The following is a 14,261-nucleotide window of genomic DNA, read 5'->3' as shown; positions in this document are numbered from 1 at the left end:
CGTTGAGATGATGTATCCCAGAAAAGGAATTTGAGTGACCTCAAAAAGGCATTTCTCTAGTTTTGCATACAATAGGTTTTGTCTCAACCTCTTCAACACATATTTGACATGCTTGCGATGTTCCACGAGGTTTGGAAAGAAAATCAATATGTCATCGAGATATACCACGACAAACTTCCACAACACCTCCCTGAAGACCTCCTTAATCAAGTCCTGGAAGACGGCCGGGGCGTTACACAACCCGAAGGGCATAACCAGATACTCGTAATGCCCGTCGGGTGTATTGAAGGCTGTCTTCCTTTCGTCACCAGCCCTAATGCGCACCAGGTTGCCCCACGTAGGTCCAATTTTGAAAAAATAGTGGCATTGGTAATCTGGCCAAAGAGATCGTCTATCAGAGGTAATGGATAGCGATTCTTGATGGTGATCTTGTTTAGACCTCGATAGTCAATACAGGGTCTAAGGCCACCATCTTTATTTTTAACGAAAAAAAAAACCCCGCCCCGGCCGGTGACCGAGAAGGGCGGATGAACCCCTTTGCCAAGTTCTCCGTAATGTACTCTCGCATTGCCTGTTTCTCCGGACCGGAAAGATTATAAAGATGACCCCTAGGAGGCATACAACCAGATCTTAGGTCGATAGGACAGTTGAAACTCCGATGTGGTGGGAGTTTATCAGCAGATTTAGGACAAAACACATCCGCAAACTCAGCGTACTGTGCGGGTATCCCCTTGACCTCTACCTTGGCAGCACACATGGCAATCCTTCCCAAACAATGAGTATGGCAATAAGGTGACCAGCTGAGTAACTGACCTGAGGCCCAATCTATCTGTGGGGAATGGAGCTGTAACCAGGGCATGCCAAGAATAATGGTGGAGGTTGCCATGCACAAAACAAGGAACTGAAGACTCTCCTTATGTAGAACCCCTATAGTACATGAAAACCTTGGGGTCTGAGAGAGAGGTGATCTACACTGTAGAGGAGAGTCATCTACTGCGGTGACGACTATTTGTCGGTCTAAGGGCTGTAAGGGAACCCCCAGTCCTTTCACAAATTCGTAATCTATAAAATTGGTTGCGGACCCAGAGTCCACAAAAGCTTCAGTACAAACAGAAGAATTCCCCCAGGAAATGGAACACGGGAGAAGTAACCGATTATTCTGACTTACAGGTAAGTTCTGTGCGTCTAGGGTATTACCTCTAACTACACCTAGACAGCAGCGTTTCCCGATTTCCTGGGGCAATTTTGAGCAATATGACCCTGCTCTGCACAATATAAACAAAGGTTCTCTGCCCTTCTACGCTCTTTCTCGGCTCGAGTCAACCGAGAATGTCCGATTTGCATCGGTTCGTCGATAGCAGGAGCAGGTGATGGGGACGCATGAGAAAAAACTCTCACTGCATTCCTGTCTCTCGCTGATAGCGCAATCTACGGTCCGCCCGTATCGCCAAAGAAATGTTGTCATCCACAGACTTGGGCTCTGGGTGTCCCAACATTAATTCAGATACTGCGTCTGATAGGCCTGACAGAAAACAGTCTAACAAGGCGTAAGACCCCCACCAAGATGACACAGCCTACTTTCTGAACTCTGCCGCGTAAACCTCGACCGTGTCTCGACCCTGCCTGAGAGTTTTGAGCTTCCTCTCGGCAGTGATCGAGGCATCCGGATCATCATAAATTATAGCCATTGATTTGAAAAATTCCTCAACTGACGTGAGAGCCGTATCCTCGGGTGGAAGACCATGTGCTCAGGTTTGCGAATCCCCGGACAATAAAGTCTTAATAAAAGTCACCCTTTGCTGCTCAGAACTCAGACTGGGTAGGTCGTAACTCAAAATAAGATAAAACCCGGTTACGAAAATTCTGGTCATATCCTTGCCCTGAAAACTTTTCGGGCACTGACATTCAGAGATCTGTGACCGGAGGGGATTGCACTGTGGCCACAGTCGTCTGCAAGACCCGTACAGACCCAGCCAACTGGTTGATCTGAGTCTGTTGTGTATTAACCACCTCGATGAGGTTATTAAGCGAGGTGGTTAGAGTCTCGATCTGACTGCGTAGTGCTTTCATACCAATGGTCTGCTGTTCTGTCATGATCGGTGTCAGCACGCAGAGAGAATCTGATTATTGGCGATCTGCAGTATCACCAAGAATGCAGATGTATACCCGATTATTGATGATCTGCAGTATCACCAATAATCCAATATATTGCTAACCTCTGGACACCAGCAAAAGAACACAATAAAGACAGTAATATATCAGAAAGTGTGGAAATGTCCACCACACGGCAATTCCTCAGAGGTGTGGATACCTCTGAATGGGAACCCCGTGAGTGAGATCCTCTAACCAGGCAGAGTGAGGAATCTCGACCCCCAACAGTAATCGTCTGCTTGGGGCAGGCGTCTCGGAGAGGCAAGCCTCAGAGATAACCCTCCAGTGGGAGACGTTCCACTGAAGGGAGAAAGGTCAGACAGGCAAGGGTTCGGCAACAGAGATGACGGCGGCAGTACAGGAGTGGAAGGCAGAAGAGTAATCGGTAAACAGGCATAGGTCGGCAACAAGGATCAGATAGGCAAAGGTACAAGATCAGCAAGAGATAGAGTAGTCAGGGATAGCAAGAGTCAAAACACAGATCAATATACAACAATGTTCCTGTGATGATCCGCTCAGCTGGCTGCACAGGCAGACAGCTGTTTGTCCATTCCTCTAGTCTGTGGGCTGCAGGTCTCTGGAACAGAGACCTGTCTTTCCATTGCAAGTTTCTGGTCTGTTCTCTTGCTGGGGAATTTGCATACATTCGTTATGCAAATCCCCTACCTGCCTTCTTTGATGACTGGCACTATAAGAGCTTTATGTTTCCCAGAAGGGTTGGCTGGTCATTTCCCTTCCATGGTCTGTTCCTGATGGACACTGCTGGAGTGTCAGCCGTTGCTATCTAGTATAGTTAATTCCTGGGGGTTGCTTTAGGCTCCCCTTCTAGCCCAGTCAGGTTGTATTATCTGTTTGTTTGTTCTGTTGCCATTGTCCTGTCCCAACGGTGGTCGACAGGAAATGGTTCTGATCTCTGTTCTTGGAGTATAGCTGGTGCAGCGGTTGCTACCAGCTATCTCTTCTGATCTGTCTCTTTGGATCGCGCTAGCCACTTTTCGCTAGCGCTGTGGATCCTTCTGTTCTGTCTTCTGGGATCGCATTAGCCACTTTTCGCTAGTGCTGTGGATCCTTCTGTTCTGTCTCCTGGGATCGCACTAGCCACTTTTCGCTAGCGCTGTGGATCCTTCTGTTCTGTCTCCTGGGATCGCGCTAGACACTTTCGCTAGTGCTGTGGATCCTTCTGTTCTGCTACTCTGTACCTGGATCGTGCTAGCCACTTTTCGCTCTGATACGAACGCTTGCTGTAGACTCGGTGAGGTAACCGTTAAGCAAGCGCTCGCGTTCTCTGTTTCGTGTTTGTCTGTCTTTGGTTAGTTAGGCGTGCTTGTCTCTGTTGTGCGTAACACGCAGAGACCGCGCACGAACGCGTGCACTGTTGCGAATGAGTGCGGTGTTCGCGTTCAGCTAGCGTTTGTTATTTTCCTTATCTTCTCTTTGTATGATTTTCTGTGCCTTTGCTACCCTTGTGCGCTGTCCTGCTCTGTCTTGTGTCTCTATCGGCAATCGCCAATCTTGCGATTGCGTTCCCACTTTGTTTCCGCTGTTGTGTGTTCACTGTCGCTGGGTGGCGGCTAGTTTGGTGCACACACATACATCCTGTCCCTGTGCTCTTTCTCTTTAAGGGCTCTTCAGCCCCGTTTATCGGGTTCTGTACAATTCCCATCTGGCATCTGTGGCTGTGCAGCGGCTGTGTTCGCCTGCACTCCGCAGCGCCATCTGCCGGTGGGAATTGCCCTCTGCGGGTGCATAGCACCTAGCCTGGGTTTCCCAAAATTATACGCTGGTGGAGGGTTTTCGTTGTGTCAGTGCGCGTCTTGTGCGCTGACCACGAAAACGACCCCGCCATCGTTACAATTCCTAAGCTAAGGTGTGAAATCCTTAGTATCAACACCAGAGAACTGCACTAAGGTCTGAGCGCTAACACAGAATGTATTCACGACAGCAGACAGTGAGCAAATGACATCTGTGGGCTTAAATGCAGAAGCCCTGTTCCACCAGCCCGCCCAGGGGGCTGGAAACAAGGTCAGCTTGTGATTGGTTGGCTGAGGTCAGTTGATCACCGGATCAGCTGACCCGTCTACGGAGAAGGTAAATGTCCTGCCGCCTCGCGCGCGTGCGCATGACCCTCTGCCTCTGCACATCAGTGAGGCCAGGTCCCCGGTCAGCGCACGCTCGCGCACGGAAGTCCACCGGCTGGATTGCGGGGCCCGCCGCCATATCGTCAGGCGCGGCGGCGACTGCCCTGCTCTGTGCCGGCGGCTCCGTATGCGAGTCGGAAGCCGCCGGATGGGAAGCAGAGGCCGCCGCCATGCTGCCCGGCGCGGCGGCGGCCCCGCTATTCCTCACAATAAGCAGTCACAATGCTGTACTCATGCCTTCAATGAAATATTTCTCATTACGGGACTGAGCCAGGCGAGCCGATTACACCTATTTCCATACCCAAAACCTGGCCCAACCTTTCCTCTAATCTTAACTCTTTTCCCTCAAAATCAGACCAAATCTTAATAGAAGCAGAAAAAAAACTTCACATGGTCTTCCTGTGCACATCACAGTCTGTAGATAGTTTAACACACAATTCCTCCGAGCTAATAATACAAAACTATGAATATTTGATGTAAAATCATATTTGGCAAAAATAAAATGGCATTTTCTTCTTTTCAGGGATATACTTTGTACTTTGTGATGACAACTATATCAGACAAGCCACTGCTGTGGATAACAATGTGCAGATAATTCAGACCAGTACTGAGGCTAAGAAACACACAGCAGAGTGGAGCTACCCAGAATCCTCCACTGGGGAAGATGAGGAAGCCTCCAAGGCTGGAGCTGAGCCGCTTTGCCCCTTTCATCAGTAGGTAGCTGCCCCCTTTAGTTCATTATTACTCTGTTGTTATCAGTACATAGGGAAGGCGTTACTTCACCACATCAAACAAGTGATTTCTCTAAGAAAACCTAAAACCTTTTTTTTGCATGTAACCATTTCTAATATATTCCACCATTATGCAATGTACTGTATATAAGAGCTCGGGAGCAAAGTCAATGGTGACGTGACAGATCTATTTGCGCCAGAGGGCCACTGAAGTTTGGAAGGCGGAGCATTTATCAGCGGGTTTCCAGTGGGGTGGGGGGATAGTTATGGTTAGGCATTGGGGGATGGCATTTTAGGTTAGGCATCATGGTTGGTTGGGTAGGTTAGGGTTAGGCATCGATAGAGGGAGGGCCCGTGTGAGAATAGAGTTAGGTTTAGCAATAGTAAAATATTATTAACATTTTGTAGAAAATCAGTAATTTTACCGATATTCTACAAGCAGCTATTTCCAGTTCCCAAATTTCCCAGGAGCCCATGTTGCATGTTCGCAAGTGAACACCAAGAGAAAAAAAGGACAACCGAGATGACATGTGACATGATGAGATAGACATGTGTATCTATAGTGCCATTACTCAAAAGAGTTAGGACCAGCACCATGCAGAATAATAACAATAATAATAAGCAACAAGTTAGAGCAATAATTTAATTAGAATGGGCTAAGGGGAACCAGGGGAAAAATTCTGATACAAAACAAAGAAAAAGACCCCCATAAACAGCACCAGACTAATAAGATGAAAGGTATATCAAACTTTATTATGTTCCAAAAAAAACCATCAATAATAATAAAAACAATGATTAAAAAAGGTCACAAAAAATGACCAACCGGGTCTCTCGATCCCATTCAATAGTGAATAATACATATAATAAGGATATCACCATCTGGTTACTGGTACAATGATCCGAAATAGAACAATCACCTCATATATGTATATATATATATATATTGATACAAAACACACAGAATTATATATAAATGACAATATGTGTAAGGGTTAACATTGTGCTAATTAAGGTGTATATGTGCAACGGGAGCTATAATCCATAAGGTGCATATTCGGAGAGGCCAATAGAAAAGGCAAGAGAGTGGGAGGGGTGAATAGGTGAATTGACTGCCTGTAGCCGATTGAAATATGTATTGCACAGTGCCCGATGGGGGTAGAGGGTTGAAGCGGTAGGCAGGGTGACTTACGTGGGGATGAGGGATGCCAGGATCAGCTGACCAGATGCCAGGGGGGGAGAGAAGAGAGAAGCCCGTCAAACAGCCTTAGTGCACCACGCGGGCTCGACCCGCTTCACAGGAGGCTGGAGTAAGACTGAGAAAATGTCGCCCTTATACTCCAAGAACGCTAGGTAACGGAAGTACGTCGCCGCAAGAAGCCAGATATGACACGGCCGCGTCATCAGCCAGACTAGCGTAGGGTAACCATAGGAACCCTACGCCGCTGACTGTCCGTGACATAAAGAGCCAAAATAATAAAAGCGGCGAACGAGTGGGGAGGGACAAAACATAAATGGAATTTTTAGAAAAGTAAATAAAGAAATAACAAAGAGAATAATGAAAAGGATAATATAAATCTTAATAATGTAATGTAATATAACTATACGGATTTTATAGTAATTAAGCATGAGAAAAAATAGCATGAGACATTGTATCAAAAGCAGTACAACAACCCTAACCAATGTGCCATCTAGTGGAGGAATTGCAAAATGCACAGACATATCAAATACACATCCGAACACACTGCCCAGGCTTCATATTGAGGTCAGTGTGGAATATATACGAAGAGACACCAAGAATATCTTCTCTCTTTTCCAAGGGAAGCGTCCGTTCCATAATGTAATGGCCACTAAGGAAAAGGAGGGAAAAGAGGACACATAAAAAGAGACAGAAGCAGGGGCAGAAAAATGGGGGGGGGGGGGGGGGGAGGGAGGGGAAAAAAAGAAAGAAAAAAGAACTCTATCTATAGTGCCAAGTACACAAATAACTAGGCTGTGTTCCTTTTTTATTTCATGGCCTGAAAGAGTTAAAAATTAGGTATGCAAGTGACAGTTTCTATCCGGGTTGAGACTGGGTCAGACTATAGCATAACACTTACTTTGTAAGTAATTAAAGCCATAAAATACTTTCCTGTTAGTAAATGGCTTCCTGGAGCAGGAAAGAGATAAAATCTGGATTTAAATATAAAATAACAGTGGGATGACTAAAAAAGTCATTTTTAGGAGAACAATGATTGATACAATTCTTTTTCTCATCAGTTTATTTTCACCTCGGAAGTCCTTTAAGAAAAGGGAACTCTTTTCAAAAAGGAATGGACTGATGATATCGGTCAGTTTATAATTCATTTTTTTTTGCTGAAACACAAACTATAGGAACATTTGGGACATCTTGTTTTGAGTATTTTTCTGCTTGCTGGCAGCAGAAAAATATTTTGATAAGGTGTGAAAACCTCCATTGTGAGAATCAGAGGAAACGTTCACTAATTAAGGGCCAATGCGTCTTTCAAGAGTGCCAGAATAACCAGGAACAGTTTTATAGAGCGGACCCCACATGCCCTGTACTTGCCATTTAGGAGTCGGGGTCTCTGAATTGGATGGAAGGGTTCAAAGGAACTCTTTATATGTACAGAGCAGAATTATTACTTGGTTGTTAGTCTGATACATTAAGCTTAGTAGGTTAGTCTAAGTTCAGGATATCGAACTCCAGTCTTCGAGGGCCCTCACACAATTGTGACAAAGCTCAAATTCATTGATCGAACTAAATCATGAAAGGTGTGGATCTTCAATTAGAACACCTTTCTCCATTTCTCAGTCTATCCTAAACACTGGCATGGATATGGCCTTCGAGAACTGGAGTTCGACACTTGTGGTCTAGGTAAATACTCGACTCTTGCTGCATTTTTCATTTGTGTAGGTTTTGGATATTGCACTTAGGTATCCGTTTATTGTTTCACAGGTGGTTCCTGAGAACAAATTTAGGTCCGGACTTTGGAGGTTTTGGTGAATCAAAACAGAGGAACCACATAGGTAAGTACAGAACACAACATTGAGTCACATGACAACAGTTTCACTGACCAACATGGAAGCTCGGCAACTCAATCCACCTACGTCTTTGGAACTATTTATCATATTCACACCCAGTTTTCACTGTAATCAGCACATTGTACTGCTCAGTGAATTATCAATACAGGTAAACAATTAGTCACTATCTCAGACACCTTTACACCTTTAGTGGCTGTAGCTCTCAAGTGCTTTGAGCTCTACAGGAGAAAAGGAGTCCTTGGGAAATACTCTCTAACACTACAGGGTGGCCTATTGAGCGTGCCCCTAGTCACTGCAGCCCCCAAGTGTTTTAAGTCTGATAGGAGAAAATGGCTATGCAAATATTATTATTATTACATGAATAGTGTGTAACTCTGTGCCTGCTGCTGTAGTGCCAACAAGGTAGCTATGGTACAACTGTTGGTGTTTTGATATTCTGGTGTCAATGTTGTTTGGGCTCCCTTAGTTTCAGACAAAGAAAGCGTAGATGACACTGCAACCCACTTAAAGAGAGTCTGAAGCCAAATAAATTACCTCTTTTTATTGCACAGTTATGTTAAGCATTAAGATCAAAGCTGATTCACCGCATCCCTGCAGCAGAATGGGGTATTAATCCCCCCAAAATCCCGGGACAAAATTCCACGACTTTCCAGGTCATGGATTTTGCTGCCCGGGGGAGGCAGAACTTTGCACTGTAGCTCTGCCTCTAGTCCAGTCAATCTCCGCCAATCTCCGCCTCTCCCCACCCCTCTCAGTTAAAGAAGACTGAAAGGGGCGGGGAGAGGCAGAGATCAGCGGAGATCGACTCGACTAGAGGCAGAGCTACAGCGCAAAGCTCTGCCTCTACCAGGAAGCAATCAGAGAATTTTGCCCCAGGGAGTTTGAGGGGATAAATACCACATTCTGCCATGGGAATACGGCGAATCAGCTTTGATCTTAATGCTTAACATAACTGTGCAATAAAAAGAGGTAATTTATTTGGCTTCAGACTCTCTTTAAGGCCTCTTTCACAGTGCGACGTTAAAGTCGCACGTTAGAAAATTTTATAACGCAGACTAACGCACAGCAATACTAAGTCTGTGCGACATTCACAGTGTACACGGTACGTTTGTGTAACGTGAGGCGTTATTAGAAAGTGCTGCATGCTGTGCGTTTAGCAATGAATCTTCTGCGTTAGTTGTGTTGCAAATGCTCAGTAATGTATTTTTTTTATATGTAACGCATGCGCCATTTTGTTCTATCACTGTGCGACAAATACGGCAGGGCTAAAGAATGCACTACAACGTCCAAGTTATAGTGCACAATGCGTTGCGTTAGGGGCACGTTGTGCGACCTTAACGTCGCATCAAACGCAACGTCCTGATGGAAAAGTAGCCTAAGGGTAATGTTACCAGGGAGTCCAAACAGGATGAGCCTGGATCCACCAAAGGCTCCGTATACGATTCCTCAACAAAAAACTAAGATTGAGGACGCTACCAGGATTTAGTGAATGAAAATTGGGCCCAATCCATTCAAATAAAATAAAATTACTTATAAGCCACCAACAAGCAGGAAAATACTTACAATAATTTTTATAGTACTTTTCACTTGCTTTTTGCTACTTTTTCAATTGTGTGCTGAAAAGTCATTTTAAACAGAAGATGAAAAAATATCTCCTAGGAGAAAACTTCGAAGAAAAAGTGGATTGGATCGGGCCCTTTGTATTTATTGTCTCACAAACATGTCTAAAGACAGGCACAACGTTTCGTGCGGAGCGGACATCAGACATGTTTGTAGGACAATTTTAATTTGCTAAATCCAGGTGGAATCCCAGATCTTTGTTTCTTGTTCTTCCTTTGTTTTTGTGCCCCATGCAAATGCCCATGTCCAGACATAGAGACTGCCTTGTCCTTTGGTTTATACCTGGATTAAATAAAGGTGGATTTGTATTATTGCACTGGACATGGGTCCACATGCAATACACGTTTTCTCCTAGGTGATATTTTCTCAACTTGTCAATAAAATGCCTTTTAAGCCACAAGCAAGCAAGAAAGTACTCAGAGTAATGTTGATAGTACATGATCACCAACTTTTTGGTAGTTTTTAATTGCAGTTCTTTTAAACTGAAGATAAAAAATTATCTCCTAGGATAAAAAGTCAATTGATTAAGGCTCATGAGCCTATATTCAATTAACTTTTTCTCCTTAGTTTTCTCCTTGGAGATAGTTTTTCAACTTCTTTTCATAACTTTCCAGCAATTGGCAAATTAAAAAGTTCCAAAAAGTAGATGAAAAAGTACGATCAAAATGATCTTATGTATTTTCTTGCTTGGTGGTGGTTTAGAAGGCATTTTATGTGTGAAAATATCACCTAGGATAAAAATAAGAAGAAAAATATAATTGCATATGGATATGGGCCATTGTGCAGAATTTCCTTCATTTTGTAGATATAGAAACTATTTTGGTGCTGCATTCACCTGCATTGGCCCATCTCCCTATCAACATACATTTCATATCAGACTTTGAACACCCCACTGCCTATATACAGTGGAGGAAATAATTATTTGACCCCTCACTGATTTTGTAAGTTTGTCCAATGACAAAGAAATGAAAAGTCTCAGAACAGTATCATTTCAATGGTAGGTTTATTTTAACAGTGGCAGATAGCACATCAAAAGGAAAATCGAAAAAATAACCTTAAATAAAAGATAGCAACTGATTTGCATTTCATAGAGTGAAATAAGTTTTTGAACCCCTACCAACCATTAAGAGTTCTGGCTCCCACAGAGTGGTTAGACACTTCTACTCAATTAGTCACCCTCATTAAGGACACCTGTCTTAACTAGTCACCTGTATAAAAGACACCTGTCCACAGAATCAATCAATCAAGCAGACTCCAAACTATCCAACATGGGAAAGACCAAAGAGCTGTCCAAGGATGTCAGAGACAAAATTGTAGACCTGCACAAGGCTGGAATGGGCTACAAAACCATTAGCAAGAAGCTGGGAGAGAAGGTGACAACTGTTTGTGCGATTGTTCGAAAATGGAAGGAGCACAAAATGACCATCAATCGACCTCGCTCTGGGGCTCCACGCAAGATCTCACCTCGTGGGGTGTCAATGGTTCTGAGAAAGGTGAAAAAGCATCCTAGAACTACACAGGAGGAGTTAGTGAATGACCTCAAATTAGCAGGGATCACAGTCACCAAGAAAACCATTGGAAACACATTACACCGCAATGGATTAAATCCTGCAGGGCTCGCAAGGTCCCCCTGCTCAAGAAGGCACATGTGCAGGCCCGTCTGAAGTTTGCCAATGAACACCTGAATGATTCTGTGAGCGACTGGGAGAAGGTGCTGTGGTCTGATGAGACCAAAATAGAGCTCTTTGGCATTAACTCAACTCGCTGTGTTTGGAGGAAGAAAAATGCTGCCTATGACCCCCAAAACACCGTCCCCACCGTCAAGCATGGGAGTGGAAACATTTTGCTTTGGGGGTGTTTTTCTGCTAAGGGCACAGGACAACTTAATCGCATTAACGGGAAAATGGACGGAGCCATGTATCGTGAAATCCTGAACGACAACCTCCTTCCCTCTGCCAGGAAACTGAAAATGGGTCGTGGATGGGTGTTCCAGCACGACAATGACCTAAAACATACAGCAAAGGCAACAAAGGAGTGGTTCAAGAAGAAGCACATTAAGGTCATGGAGTGGCCTAGTCAGTCTCCGGACCTTAATCCAATAGAAAACCTATGGAGGGAGCTCAAGCTCAGAGTTGCACAGAGACAGCCTCGAAACCTTAGGGATTTAGAGATGATCTGCAAAGAGGAGTGGACCAACATTCCTCCTAAAATGTGTGCAAACTTGGTCATCAATTACAAGAAACGTTTGACCTCTGTGCTTGCAAACAAGGGTTTTTCCACTAAGTATTAAGTCTTTTATTGTTAGAGGGTTCAAAAACTTATTTCACTCAATGAAATGCAAATCAGTTGCTATCTTTTATTTAAGGTTATTTTTTCGATTTTCCTTTTGATGTGCTATCTGCCACTGTTAAAATAAACCTACCATTGAAATGATACTGTTCTGAGACTTTTCATTTCTTTGTCATTGGACAAACTTACAAAATCAGTGAGGGGTCAAATAATTATTTCCTCCACTGTATCTTGCTTGACTGATTTTTGTAAATACATGTGGATGATGATGCTCATGTTAACATCCTTGATATTTTGGTCAGCTGTAGGTCACTTGGAAGCTGTAGTAGACTATGACAGCGAGGCTCCCGATGAGATCCCATATCAGAGCGGAGACCGGATGGAGACCATCAGCACTTACATAGAATGCATGGAGTGGTTTGTGGGAAGACATGTGACCACCGGCAGGGTGGGCTTTGTAAGAACCAGGAACGTCAGACCGTGTGCTTCAGATCAAGGGTGAGAGGGCTGCATAAAACACTCTGGTCGTGATTTATAAGGATTTGAAGATATAGTACCTAGATCTAAAGAAAACCTAGTAGCAAGCACAAAAACTACATACACATTTGTGTTTTTTTTCTGTAACAGCTTCAGGGCCAAAATAGTCTATGTTCTATGTCAGTGTGTGTCTTGTAAAGATAAAGATGGACCCTTTTAGTTGCTGATCCATAAGGGCTGTTCTGAAATGGTACTCTGTTGTACCAATGATTGGTAATGAGAAAATGCACTGATGTGCAAATTTATGCTGCACTGCTGTGATTTTTTTTTCCTCGCATGCAAAATTCTAGTATGAACAGTCCCATTGACCTACATTGGTAAGTTAAAATTTCTATGCAGGAAAAGACATGTGATGAGATAAGTGTGAATCCTGTCACTAACGGCCACTAATGGTACAGTTTTCAGTGAAGAATCACCCTAGTGATCGGAAAACTGCGATCGGAAATAAAATGTCTTAATTCATTAATTATTTTTTCCATCAGCTAACTAATATGTACTTCCTATTCATCACAACCATTATAAAAAAAAATTTCTGATCGACAAAATTGCCATGGAATGATCACTTTTAGAATTGTGTGCTGTTGATAAGGAACATTCATCTGATCACTCGAACAATTCTTCTCTAAAAATTGTACTGTTAGTTGCCGCCTTTATAGCTTTTTGGCTTTAAAATTATGTATGCATTGCTAGAACTCCTCCCCACTGAGCTTTGTACTAAAAACCACACTGCCATATCTAGCTTTCTTTGTAAACACATGCGAGCACAGCATAGATCGTATTTCTGCAGCCTCTGCAGAGTGGTGAGGTGTATTTTCCTTCTCAGCCTCCTGTCACACTGAACTGGCCTCAGCCAATCAGTGAGGAGCAGGAATGTGGGAGGAAAGATAACCAGCTTCCCTCTCCCTGGCAATGTACCTGAATAGAGCCAGGGTGAAATATGATTCATTACAGATGACATATTTATGATTATATGAGAATGCTTGCAATACAGCCTGCATGTAGACTACATAATAAACACAAAGCAGTGGGTAAATGGAATTTGATTTTATGGCTGACAATCCTGCTTTAATATTGATGATTAATGAATGTTACTTTTGTGTAGGCAGGAACGTTCATGGGATTTTCTGTGTGAAGACGTGCTAAGCACACGGAGCACAGACGACTTTGATCTGGATGCTGCGAGGGCATTGCTGCTTAGGATATCCCACTCTGATGTCTGCCATTTGTATAAACTGGGTAAATAAGGATGTCATTGCTCACTAGTAAAGGCACATACATGAAACCAGCCATGTTCTCCTGCCCATCTGATATCTCCACTAACAAGCACGGGTAGCAGTGACTGTTGAGGATAACAATCATCCATGCAGCCTGGATGTTACAGGTGTCAAAAATTCATGTCATTCAGAGTTCCTTTAAATTAATTATTACATCTCCACGTTCTGATCACCAATGTGGTCTTCCATAAAAAAAAAAAAAGTTAAAAGCTTGCAAAGTATGTGAATAAAGGGAAAGAAATGGAATTTCTTCTCATTATCCAGACCTTCCACTACTAGAAGCCTCCAACAATCTTAGGCATGCCCCCATCACAGTTCCCCAGGGGTGAATGGGTGTTATCTGACCAACATTATGGCCTTTCCCCATCATCAGTCACTAGAGGTAACTACAGCATGAGGGCCGCTTCACATAGGCAACTGCCGCTACTGTAGTGCCAAACACTCTTCTCTTCTGCTATGTGCACAAAAGCGTTTGGCATAGT

The 14,261-nt window shown here is 43.7% G+C and overlaps 1 protein-coding gene across 2 annotated transcripts in view; it reads left to right on the top strand.

The window, feature by feature from the left end:
• The window catches only part of LOC137563791 (SH3 domain and tetratricopeptide repeat-containing protein 1-like), a 92,328-nt gene that overhangs the window by 39,442 nt on the left and 38,625 nt on the right, over positions 1-14,261 (top strand). For both annotated transcript variants that reach the window (XM_068276734.1, XM_068276740.1), the window contains exons 7-10: positions 4,813-5,002; positions 7,974-8,044; positions 12,271-12,466; positions 13,608-13,741. In XM_068276734.1, coding sequence (XP_068132835.1) covers positions 4,813-5,002; positions 7,974-8,044; positions 12,271-12,466; positions 13,608-13,741 — 591 coding nt within the window. The remainder of the gene's footprint in view (positions 1-4,812; positions 5,003-7,973; positions 8,045-12,270; positions 12,467-13,607; positions 13,742-14,261) is intronic.

This window comes from Hyperolius riggenbachi, chromosome 1, assembly GCF_040937935.1.
Source record: "Hyperolius riggenbachi isolate aHypRig1 chromosome 1, aHypRig1.pri, whole genome shotgun sequence".
Classification (NCBI taxonomy): Eukaryota; Metazoa; Chordata; class Amphibia; order Anura; family Hyperoliidae; genus Hyperolius; species Hyperolius riggenbachi.
Note: the sequence above shows the minus strand (reverse complement) of the source record. Positions and strands in the feature narration are given on the sequence as shown.